Source organism: Mobula birostris, unplaced genomic scaffold, assembly GCF_030028105.1.
Source record: "Mobula birostris isolate sMobBir1 unplaced genomic scaffold, sMobBir1.hap1 scaffold_2721, whole genome shotgun sequence".
NCBI lineage: Eukaryota > Metazoa > Chordata > Chondrichthyes > Myliobatiformes > Myliobatidae > Mobula > Mobula birostris.
This window is the reverse complement of record NW_027275775.1, coordinates 20,841-33,857: the sequence shown is the minus strand read 5'-3', so window position 1 is coordinate 33,857 and position 13,017 is coordinate 20,841. Positions and strand designations below refer to the sequence as shown.

Here is a 13,017-nt window from a genome sequence, read left to right as displayed (position 1 = left end):
GCTGCCAATAGGGTTGACTTCAAGTGCCTGTGGAAACGTTCCACCAGGCCGTTGGACTGCGGGTGGTAAGCAGTCGTTCGATGGAGCTGGGTTCCAAGGAGTTGTGCTAGTGCAGACTACAAAGCCGATGCAAACTGCACAGCCCTGTCTGAAGTGACGTGGGCTGGGAGTCCGAACCTTGCCACCCAGGTGGTAATCAGGGCTCTGGCGCATGTCTCCGCGGCCGTGTCAGCGAGTGGAACAGCTTCCTGCCACCTCGTGAACCTGTCCAACATGGTGAACAGGTATCTCGTTCCTTTCGAAACCAGCAGTGGGCCGACGATGTCCACGTGGACATGTTCAAACCTCCTATGTGTCAGCTGGAAAGGTTGCAGTGGGGCCCTCACGTGCCTCTGGATTTTGGAGGTTTGACAGTGCGTGCATGTCCTGGCCCAATGCCCGACCTGCTTGCATAGGCCGTGCCACACAAACCTGTCTGCGATCAGCCGGATGGTCGCCTGGATGGAAGGATGGGCTAAACCGCGGAAGGCGTCGAAAACGCGGCGCCTCCAAGTGGTCGGGACAATGGGCTGAGGTTGCCTGGTGGACACATCGCAAAGGAGCATCTTACCTTTGGGGCCCAATGGGTATGTCTACGAGGTGGAGTCCTGAGACTGCGGTTCGGTACGCCAGCATCTCGCTGTCCAGTCGTTGCGCCTTAGCTAACGCCGCATAATCCAGCCCCAGAGACAGAGAGTGCACTGATTGGACAGAGGTACATGTCAGCACGTCGGCTGCCACTTTGTTCTTCCAGCGGATGTGCTTGATCGTGGTGGTAAACTCTGCGATGTATGACAGGTGGCATTGCTGGCCACGAGTCCTACACTTATGGCATGCCTCCAAGGGCCAGACTGGGTTGACGAACTCCCCTGGGTGCTGCTTGGCATCTGCACAGCACCCAAGGAGGACCTGGCCACGTCATCAGCCAAACTTGTTTACGGTGCCCCGCTCACAGTTCCCAGTGAATTGGTGCCAGCACCCCGTGGCCCGGAGGACACAACTACGGCGGTCCTAACTAAACTCCAGGAGCGGCTTGGAACACTTGCCCAGTCCCGACGTCCCATCACGGAACAACACCCCCTTTCGTGCCCAAGGACCTACAACAGAGCTAGTATGTTTTCACCCCTGCAGCGACCATACGAAGGATCCTACAAGGTGTTGCGCCATAATGGGACGACCTGCGTTCTCGACATCGACGGTCATGAAGAGACTTTTACCATTGACGTTGAACGGCCGGTTGCGGTACCACCCCCTTGACGACGAGGACGGCCACCTAAAAGAACTGCCAGTGTGCAGGCTGAGGACTCTGCACTTCCTAGCACTCGTCCAGGGGGCGGGGGGTGGGGGGGTCATGTGGCAGCCCGCCCATGCGGCAAGTGAACCGGCTCCAGCAGTCACAGGCGAGACCGCAGCCAGTGGCTACCGAGAGGGCTGAGTGCGGGTCAGACCTCGGCCCGGAAGCCGACGTCACTTCTGCCCCGCAAAGAGCGGAGAGCGGAGGATGCTGGCAGTGGGGACTTAAGCGTGCGCAGATTGAAACAGTAAACGGTTCAACCAGACCCTGCTCGACTCAGTGTGTTGCTTTCACTCGTTGCGTATCAGCGCAACTACAACCCTTTAATTTTGCGTCAACCACAGATATACTGATCAAGCCTTGTGCACTGGCATTTGAGTCATTTCTCAAAATAGCAATTGAAAGAAACCCAACACTGATCCCTGCAGAACACCCCTCATCAACAGCCTCCATTCCAAAACACAACCTTCAACCACCTCCCTCTGCTTTCATCGTCCATACCAATTGTGAATCCACCAATCTTCACTAGATTCCTAACCATCCAGGTTACCCTACCTTGCAAGACCTTGTTGAAGGACTCGCTGAACTACAAATAGACAACGTCCACTGCCCTGCCCTCATCTGCCTTTTCAGTCATCTCTTCAAATAGCTTTAATACTGTTCAATCGGCAGAGCATTTCATGCACAAAGCCACGCCTACACTATTTAATCTGACTCCATCCACTCAAATGTTGGGACACCCTGTCCCTCAGAACTCCCGTAGGTAACTTTCCCACTATTGATTTCGCACTAACTGTCATCATGATCATCTCCTCAGTTAAAAAGGGGAAATATTCTTTAAGAATCTCACCCATGTCCTGCAGGTCATGCTAGACCTGCTAATGTCTGAAATGGACCTACTCACTTAGTAACCACCCTTTGACTCTTGATACGGCTGCAAAATCGCTTGGGATTTCCCTTCACCTTTTCTGCCAGATCCATCTCACACCCTCTCTGCTTGCCCTCATGATTTCACTCTTGATTGTTTTCTTAGTCATTTGGCATCAGAGGACCCACTGCCACATGACCTGACTGAACTATGACCTTCCATATTTTTCTTGACCAAAGCTTGTATATCTTTCATATTTATGTATCCACCGAACTGTCTCTCTATGATTTCACGGAACATTTCTTACTAGACCATCCAACCACACTTGGTCTTATTGTAGGTTCTGCTAAATGGACAGCATGCTCAGCCTGAACCTCATTTACAATTTTGGTCATTCTACAAACAGCTCCAAAGAGGTTCAACTGCACAGCTTTCCAGTCACAACACCATGCAAACTCCTCCTAATGAGTCCCTGTCTACCCAAATACTGAGATATCCTATCCCTCCAATTGCCCATCACTAACCTCCCCACAATTGGCGTCAGTCACTGGTCTGCCACTCCTTGGCTTATCCCTTCTATCGTTCTCAAACTATGGAACAACATTGACCTCATTCCATTCTTCAGTGGCATTGTTTCCTAGCGATGAACGATGAAGCAAATATCTCCCTAAAGGTCTCCGCTGTTTCCTCTCTAGCCTCCCATTGAGTCCCAGGAAGCACTTAGTAAGGCCCTGGGGATTTATCCATGAAAATACACTGTAAGGCTGCAAATACCTGCTCCCTGGGAATGTGTATGTCCCTCAATCTGTCTTCTCCTGAATCCCACATCTCTTGAGCAATTGTGATACTCAGTAAATCAGTTCAGCAATCATTGAAAAGAAATATTTCTTATAATGTCAACCTATCTGCCCCCTCAAGTTATAGACAGCCTGCTGATCCCCAACAGGAACTCCTCTCTGACTAACCATCCTTTTTAATCTTTACTGAGCTATCGAAACTCCTAGAACTTTTCTTAATCTTATCTGTCAGATCCATCTCATACTGTCACTCTGCCCTCCAGATTTACCTCAAGTGCATCCTTTATATTTTTGTAATCACCAAGAGATGAACTTGTCCCTAAGTTAAACACAATGTATGATGTAAAAATTGATGGAGGAACTCAGCAGGCCCGGCAGCATCAATGGAAAAGAGTACAGCCGATGCTTCAGACTGAGACCCTTCTTCTGGACTCCTGTTTGTGAATGTATGCTTGCCTCTCCTCTTAACTGGAACTTCAAACACTCTCGTCAGCCAGGGTCCCTAAACCATCCAGGCTCTGTACACAAGAGAAACGTAATACGTCTACACCCTTGATATGCCATGAGTCGTGCCCCAATCCTTGCTTCTCACCGTTACACTGAAACTTCTCTGAGCTCCTTTTGCTCTTCTCCTGTGTGCAGGTTGAAGGTGTCAAATGATCTGGTTGCTCACTGCACATCCAGGTGGGCGCACTGCACAATGAGAGAGTCTCACTGCCCTGCCGATCCTCGCTCGACCCTAGTGCACAACACACACATCAATCAGAAACCTGTAACCTGGGAGTTGGTGTTGAGTTTACCTTAGAACCCGATGGGGATTTTCTGTTCTGACCCTCCCTCCCACCGACTGACTGGGGGACAGTTCTGACAGTTTCCCATCACGTCCACCCTAGACACACATGTAATTGGAAACAGAGGGATGTACAGAATGAGGCTATTCAGCTTATCGTTTAATACACCAAGAATGAGATTATTTGCCCAATGGTTCTGCGATGACCACTATGCCCAGCTGGATAATCAGGACCCAGGCTGTAAAAATAGGGGACAAGCTCTCCTCTACAATCACTCTGAGCATCGGTGCCCCACAAGGCTGTGTACTCAGCCCCCTGCTGTACTCACTGTACACCCATGATTGTGTAGCCAAGTTTCCATCAAACTCAATATATAAGTTTGCTGATGACACAACAATTGTAGGCCATATCTCGGGTAATGATGAGTTTGAGTACAGAGGGGAAATTAAGAACCTGGTGCCATGCTGCGAAGACAATAACCTATCCCTCAACATCAGCAAGACGAAGGAATTGGTTGTTGACTTCAGAAGGATCAGCGGACCGCACAACCCAAGTTACATCGGTGATGCGCAAGTGGAACAGGTCAAAAGCTTCAAGTTCCTCAGGGTCAATATCACAAATGATTTGAATTGGTCCAACCAAGCAGAGTCCACTGCCAAGAAGGCCCACCAGCGCCTTTACCTCCTGAGAAAACTAAAGAAATTTGGCCTGTCTCCTAAAACCCTCACTAATTTTTCTGGATGCACCGTAGAAAGCATTCTTCTAGGGTGCATCACGACCTGGTATGGAAGTTGTCCAGTCCAAAACCGGAAGAAACTGCAGAAGATCATGAACATGGTGCAGCACATCACACAAACCAATCTTCCGTCCTTGGGCTCACTTTACACCGCACGCTGTCGGAGCAGTGCTGCCAGGGTAATCAAGGGCACGACCCACCCAGCCAACACACTTTTCATTCCTCTTCCCTCCAGAAGGCTCAGGAGCTTGAAGACTCGTACGGACAGATTTGGGAACAGCTTCTTTCCAATTGTGATAAGACTGCTGAACGGATCCTGACCCAGATCTGGGCCGTACCTTCCAAATAACCGGACCAGCATCACGTTTTTTTTTTGTACTACCTTACTTTCCATTTTTCTAATTTTTCTATTTATGATTTGTAATTTAAATTTTTAATATTTACAATCGATTTGTAATCCAGGGAGCGGGAAGTGCAGAATCAAATATCGATATGATGATTGTACATTCTAGTATCATTTGTTTGGCGACAATAAAGTATAAAATAATCCCAATTGCCTGCAGTAAACTTTATCCGTTCTAACCCTGCCTTTCCATGCATCTGTCCAGGTGCCACTTCAATGATACGATTGTCCCTGCTGCACCCACTTTCTCAGGCAGCTCAGCATATATACTCACCACCCTACAGGTGAAAGAATTGCCCCTGATCCTACTTAGGCTTTTCCTCTTCACCCCAAGCATATGCCCCAAGCTTTGGACTCTCCTGACGTGTGGGAAAGACTGTTGCCATCCACCTTATCTTTGCCACACCGTGATGTTATACATTTCTATATCGTCACCATCTCCTGTGTTACAAGGGATAATAACCTTGAATGGAAAACCCTCCCTATTAATCACACTTGCAACAGTCTTGTAATTCTCTGCCCAATTTCCAGTTCAGCCACATCTTTCCTATTAAAGGGTGACCAAAACTCTACATCATGTTCCAATTGCAGCCTCACCAATAACGTAATCAACGGTAATATAATGCCATACTTACGTACTCAATGCCCAACTAATGAATGTCAGCATGCTAAATGTTAATTTCTCCCAACATATTCCTACAGCTCAGGACCTAAGCAGACCTTCTGAGCTTCTAAAGTGAGCTATTTCTCCTTACTTATCTTTTTAATCTTAAAATAGTGACAGATCAGATTAAAGATCTGTTTTTCTGTTACATCTACATTGAATCATTGAAACATTCAGTGAAATGCTTGTTTGCGTCAATGAACAACACAGTACAAGGATGAACTGGGGGGAGCCCGTACGTGTCACTATGATTCCACTGCCAACGTAGCATGCCCTCAACTTACCAACACTAGCCCTTTGCAAAATGGCAGGAAACTGAATACTCAGTGGAAACCTACTGCAGACACGGGGAGAAAGTACAAACTCCTTAAAGGCAGTGGTGGCAATTAGACGCACATGGCTGCCACTGTAAAGTTTATGCTAATCACTATACAACTTCTTGGGATTTTCCTTAACTTTCCTCTCTCTTTGCTCTCCTGATAGTATTGAGTCATTTGATGTTAAGGGATTCACTGGGAAATAACCTAATTGAACCTTGTTCTTCCATATTTTTCTTGAGCAAAGCTTGAATATCTCTCATCTTGACAGGTTTACCCTCCACTTCGACAGGGACATATTGCCTCTGCAGTCTTGATATTTCTCAACTCCTGCCCCAATCACTCAGGGCAAGCCCCAATTTTGCATTCTCACTGTTACACTTCTCCGAATTCCTGCTTCTCTTCTGTTGGTTCCATCCCGAAGGAATCGAACAATCCAATTGTTCATTCTCCACTGAAGTCAAGTTGCCCGGCGGATTGTCATCCCGCCCTACTGGAAACCATACACATCAGTCAGAAGCCTGTAAGCTTGGAATTGTTGCTAAATTGATCTCCAGACCCAAAGACATTTTGGACTGCGAACCTCCCACCCTCACTCCCTCCCGCAGCAGTCACTGACTGACAACCATAGTTCATTCCATCATTTTCCCACTCAAGACACATATCAATCACATTCCTCATATTCCATATGGGAAGCTTACAGTGATGCATGAGGCGTGACAGGGTGAGACAGGTTTTACCCACCGGGGGAGGAATGTTCTCTGGATCTGGTTCTGTCAATGAAACTCTGTCTCATTTCATTTTTAAAGTCTTTTTGTTGATACATAATCTTCTACAGCTTTAAAATGATACAAGACTTCAACAAACTGATATATGTACAGTTAATAAAGCTGAAGAAAAAACTTATCAAAAAAGAATGATATGATAATGAAAAAAGAAGTTATTTTTATAAAGAAAATAAAGAAAAAAGAGTACCCCAACTAACTGAAAGAAAAAACCTACAAACTACAAGAGAAAGGAAAAGAAAACAAATTAAAAGAGAGAAAAAAACCATTAGGAACCAACTCCCGGAGCAATACACCTTACAATCGCCTATATATATATAAAGGAGAAAAATCATCAACTGCCAGCTCACATTTATATATGACTGTAAGGAAACCATACAAATTAATTCAAATTAAATGATAATATTTGGCAAAAGAGCCTCATCTTCTCTCAAAATCAAATTGAGGATCAAAAGTTCTACTTCTAATTTTTTCCAAGCTAAGACATAACATTACTTGAGAAAACCATTGAATTAATGTAGGGACAGAGGTATCTTCCCATTTCAATAAAATACAGTAGCCCTTCTTGCCAACAATGTAACAAATGCAATTATATGTTGGTCTGAAGATGAAATACCCTGAATATGATGTAGAACGATTCCAAATAAGACAGTCAATGTATTAAGTTGTAAATTAATTTTCAGAGCTTTAGAAATTGTAGAAAATAAAGGTTTTTAAAAAGATTTTAATGAAGAACATGGCCAGAACATATGTGAAAAAGTGGCTACTTCAGTTTTACACCTATCACAATAGTTGTCTATGTTAGGAAATATTTTGGATAGTCTCTCTTTTGTTAAATAATAACGATGAACAATTTTAAATTGAATTAAACAGTGATTGGCACATAAGACCATAAGACCATCAGACAAAGGAGCAGAAGTCAGCCATTCGGCCCATCGAGTCTGCTCCGCCATTTTATCATGAGCTGATCTATTTTCCCATTTAGTCCCACTCCCCGACCTTCTCACCATAAACTTCGATGCCCTGGCTGCTCAGATACCTATCTCTGCCTTAAATACACCCAATGACTTGGCCTCCACTGCCGCCCATGGCAACAAATTCCATAGATTCACCACCCCCAGCTAAAAAAATTTCTTCGCATCTCTGTTCTGAATGGGCGCCCTTTAATCCCTCTCGTACTAGACTCCACATCGAAGAGGAATTGACCATTTTCAAAACTCGCAAACAATCTTCATTAACAAAGGTCATATTAAGTTCTCTCTCCCAATCTTGTTTAATCTTTAGTGAGAGGTTATCTTTTTGTAGTAAAAATAAATTATGAATTCTACCAGTGGAACCTCTCACTAAAGGATTCATATTCAAAATAGTATCCAACAACATTCTTGCATATATGGAAATTTAGATAAGTATTTTTGTAAAAAATATCTAACCTGAAAATATTGCAGGAAATGTGTCTGAGAGAGAGAATATTTGTTAATTAACTCTTCAAAAGTCATTAATCGACCATCACAAAATAAATTTGCAGAAGAACAGATCCCGTTATTTCTCCATAAGAGAAAAGTGGGATCGGTTATTGATGGTTTAACCAGAAAATTTCGATACAAAGAGCTAGACAAATTAAATTGTTTAAAATTAAAAGAGTTGTGAAACTGAAACTAAATCCGTAAGGACTGTTTAATAACAGGGTAGAGATTTAAATCTGGAATTTTAGCAAGTTTGTAAAGGTAATGGAGCTCCTAATAATGAGGTTAAATGAAATTGTTTGATAGCTTCTAATTCCAAATCAATCCAAGCTGGTTTCTGGCTCTTATCAAGCAAATATAGCCAAAACCATAATTGTCAAATATTAACAGCCCAGTAATACAATCTTAAATTAGGTAGTGAAAGTCCACCATCTTCTTAAGATTTTTGTAAATGATTATTAATTCTTGTTTTTTTATCATTCCAAATAAAGGATGAAATAATAGAATTTGATCAAAATTTTTTTTAGTTAAAAAGATAGGTATATTTTGAAAAATATATAAAAATCTAGGTAAAATCATCATTTTCACGGCATGAATATGACCTATTGAAGAAAGTGTAAGTGGGATCCATCTACAAAATAATTGTTTCATAGAGTCCATTAAAGGAACTACATTAGCTTTATAAAGATCTTTATATATTTTAGTAATGATAATACCTAAATATTTAAAAGAATTCACAACTCTGAATGGAATATTGTTATATATAAAAACAGGAGCATTAAAAGGGAAAAATTCACTTTTATTTAAGTTTATATCCTGAAAATTTTCCAAAACCACTTAATATTTCCAAAAGATTATGAATAGATTCTTCAGGGTTCGAAATATAAACCAAAAGATCATCTGCGTAAAGAAAACTCTTATGTGTGGTCCCATTTATAGAGATACCATGAATATTTTTAGCTTCACGGAGTATTATAGCCAAAGGCTCCAGTATAAGATTAAATAATAAAGGACTTAATGGACATCCCTGTCTCTTACCTCGTGAGAGTGAAAAAAAGGAGACCTGAAATTATTAGTAATAACAGTACCAATAGGATTATCAAAGTTATTACCAAAGCCAAATTTTTCTAATACATTAAACAGATATGTCCATTCAACTCCATAAAATGCCTTTTCTGCGTCAAGAGAAGTAACATATAGTGATGAGTATATAATGTTCATCATTCTACAAACATTGGAGAAAGAGTAACGGCCTTTAATAAGGCCTGTTTGATCCATAGAGATGATTTTAGTTAAAATATTTCCCAAACGGTTAACCATTATCTGAAAAAGAATTTATGCATCCACATTTAATAGCGAAATAGGTCTATATGATGAACATTCAGCTCGGATCTTTATCTTTCTTAAGGATTAAGGAAACAGAAGCTTCATAAAAAGGAGGTAAATTACCCTTCTCAAAAGATTCATGAAATATTTCCAAAAGATATGATGAAAGTAATTTTTCAAATATTTTGTAAAATCCTACTGAATAACCATCAAGTCCTGGTGCTTTACCTGATTGCATTGACAACACAGCTTTCTGAATTTCATGTTCAGTAACTGGAGCATCAAGGATCTGTTGATCTTCAACAGTAATTTGAGGAAATTTAATCTTATTTAAAAAAGCCTTCATTTTGGAGGAATCTGCAGGAAAGTGAGATTTATAAGGATCAGAATAAAAATCTTGAAAAATGCTACTAATCTCATGTCTTCATGATTACTTACTATTTCCCCATTATCTTTACGAATCTTTAAAATTTGTCTTTTAGCTCTAGCTGCCCTTAATTGGGAAGCTAAGAGCCTATTATTTTTATCCCCAAAAAATACAAAACTGACTTTTCAATTTTAGCAAATATCCTTCAATAGAATAAGTTAATAATAAATTATATTGTGATTGTAATTCCACTCTTCTTTTAAACAAATCAACATTTGGAGAGGTTCCATTGATGTTACCTAAATCTTTAATTTGTTCAGAAATTTTATCTAATTCCATTCTTGTCTGTTTCTTCAGTTTAGCTAAATACAAAATAATCTGACCACGTAAATAAGCTTTTAATGTATCCCAAATTACTAACTTTGAGACATTTCCTGTATTATTAAAGAGAAAAAAACTCTTTTATCTGAGCTTCAATAAACTCAATAAATTCTGAGCTTTGTAACATATGTTCTGGAAAACGCCAAGGTAGTCTTGTAGAAGCAACATCTTTCAAATCAAATATTAGGTTTAAGGGAGCGTGATCAGAAATAACAATTGCATCATATTCACATTTCTGAATATTAAATAGAAGTCAATTCTCGAATATTTATTATGAACGTGTGAGAAAAAGGAATATGCTCTATCACTAGGATGCATATGTCTCCAAATTTCAATTAAGTCATAATCAATTAACAAGGAATTAATAAGTGATGTAGAGCGATTAGGAAGTTGATGTTTGGATGATGACTTATCTATTGAAGGATTTAAACAAATACTAAAATCACCACCCATTAATAACATATATTCATTTAGATCAGGTAATAGAGCAAAAACATCTTTAAAGAATGAGGGGTCATCAGCATTTGGTCCATATATATTAACCAAAACTACTTTCCTGTTGTAAATTGTTCCCTTAACAATCACAAATCTACCATTGATATCAGATATAATATCCCCCTGATTAAAAGGAATATTGGAATCAATAAAAATGGGAACAAATCTAATTTTACTTTGAGAATTTGCATGAAACTGAGGACCCTTCCAAAATTTAAAAAAGCGATTTTTTATCACATAACCTGATTTGCGTCTCTTGTGCAAAAATTATATCAAGTTGGAATCGATTAATAGTTTTAAATGGTTTCTTACGCTTAATAGAATGATTCCAACCACGGACATTCCAACTTAAAACATTTAACTGTTTAAATATCATCATGAGACTTTATATCTAAAGAAAGTAGTTTGACGCATGTCAGGATAAGGTAGTCGAGAATGGTGGAGATAAACAATATTAATAATTTGCATACGTTCCGGAATTCCATAATGGGGATAAAAAATAAGAAAAGAAAAAAGAAAAAAGACACTCAACCTACAAAGCCCGGAAGTAAGTCGATATCAATCGATGCAAGCCCCAAAGAACGCATAAGAAGCAATTATAAACTCCACCTGCCTAAATAAAAGGTAAAAATGGAAAGAGTGATCTCTGTCTCCCTCTTCCGGATACACAACTCATTACAGTCGACATACAGCTCATTACAATTGCGTTGAAAAGAACAATTATTAGAAACGACCTACAGTTTTGAAGATAGCCATCATAATATTAGGTAAGGAAAGAAAACAACATGTCCAAAAAAAATTCTTGAAATATTTGCTCAGGATAAAAATAATCACCATCTTTCAATTATTACATCTATCTTTAAAACATAAAGAAACCCGAATAATTACTTACAAGTTCTTAGCAAAAGCATACAAAGCAAAAAAGCAATTAGTTCATTTAAATGCTGCAAATAGAAAGAAATTCTAGATGGTTCAAAGTTATCTAGTCTTTCGACAGTTCCTGCGTTATGTCTTCTGAAGTTAAAACCATCCAAACCAGTCTATTTCAGAGACAAAAGTAAATTTTAAGGCAAAGACTTTCTATACCCATCAAATCTTCTGACCTCATCACTCCTTACATCGCGAGACAATCATACAATTGTAAATCATCTAAACTTCAGACTCGACAGGGAGAGAATTAATAAAACACAATGTTTCAGCTGATCCTCAAAAATACAAACCCCAGAATCTTTGACGAAAAGCCTTAATTTAGCTGAGTATTGAAGAGATGGATGCAACTGTCTTTGATAAGCTGTATGCATTACAGCAACGAATCCAAAACTTTTCTGAACAATTTCACGTGGAAAATCTTGGATGAAATGAATCTCAGAGCTTTGAAATTTGAACAACCTTTGTTTTCTTGCAAGCTTAATAATACGGTCTTTGTCTCTAAAACGAAGAAAGCGCACAACGACATGCCTACTTGTACTTTGATCCGGGGATTTTAAAGCACCAACTCTATGTGCCATTTTGTTCCAACGAGAGCGAGCCTCCAAATCCACGATCCATTGTTGAGCCTTTTCCAGACAAGAAAAAGTATCAGCCGCATTTCGACTCACCTCTTTAAAATCAATTTTTTTCCTCCAAAGGGAGAAATCTTTTAGTTAATTCAGCAACGATATAGCTGATTTGAGACTCTAATCTATTTACCCAGGGTGGCTCCTCTGAAGTCTCGACAGCTTTTTTAGACTTATCAATGCCTGCTTCAGGATTTCTTTTGGTGCTTCTTAAGTTAGACAGCATTTTAACTGTCACTCTACAAAATCCAACTGAATAAAGTTAAAATTTCAAACTTTGAATTGGGAAAGGGAGAAATTAAAGTCAGACAGAAAGAAACTGTGTCTTTCATGTCCACAGGCGGAAGGCAGAGTCCTGAGACTCCGTCTGATGGCCCAAATCGTATTTGGATACTGACAGTCAGATTTCCACCTTTTAAGAATTTTACTGGTTTCTCTCCAAAGTACTCGATGAACTGCTGTTCCTTCATGGAATAACCCTGGACAGGTCCTTATCTTCCCCTCTCCCACATCCAGGGATTTCTGCAACAGAATCATGGCACAAATGTCTTCCTTTCACGCTCTTCCGCCTCCTGCAACACAGAGTAACGGGGTGTCTGGGTGCTGCTGTGGGATGCGTCGTGTCCCACCCACTGGGCACATCAGTTTTGAGCTTAACACCTTCCACCTGGGGCTGTGCACACCTTCCTGCCCTGTGTGTGTCCAGTTGATGCTGTGACGAGAATACACATAGAT

General features: G+C 40.7%; 1 protein-coding gene across 16 annotated transcripts in view; it reads right to left on the bottom strand.

The window, feature by feature from the left end:
• The window catches only part of LOC140192810 (uncharacterized), a 44,710-nt gene that overhangs the window by 12,125 nt on the left and 19,568 nt on the right, over positions 1 to 13,017 (bottom strand). For 14 of the 16 annotated variants that reach the window (XM_072250294.1, XM_072250295.1, XM_072250290.1 and 11 more), the window contains 3 exons: positions 9,712 to 9,840; positions 6,283 to 6,402; positions 3,591 to 3,737 (listed from right to left, as the gene is read on the bottom strand). In XM_072250294.1, coding sequence (XP_072106395.1) covers positions 3,591 to 3,737; positions 6,283 to 6,402; positions 9,712 to 9,840 — 396 coding nt within the window. The remainder of the gene's footprint in view (positions 1 to 3,590; positions 3,738 to 6,282; positions 6,403 to 9,711; positions 9,841 to 13,017) is intronic. The other 2 variants (XM_072250296.1, XM_072250298.1) reach the window with 2 other exon arrangements.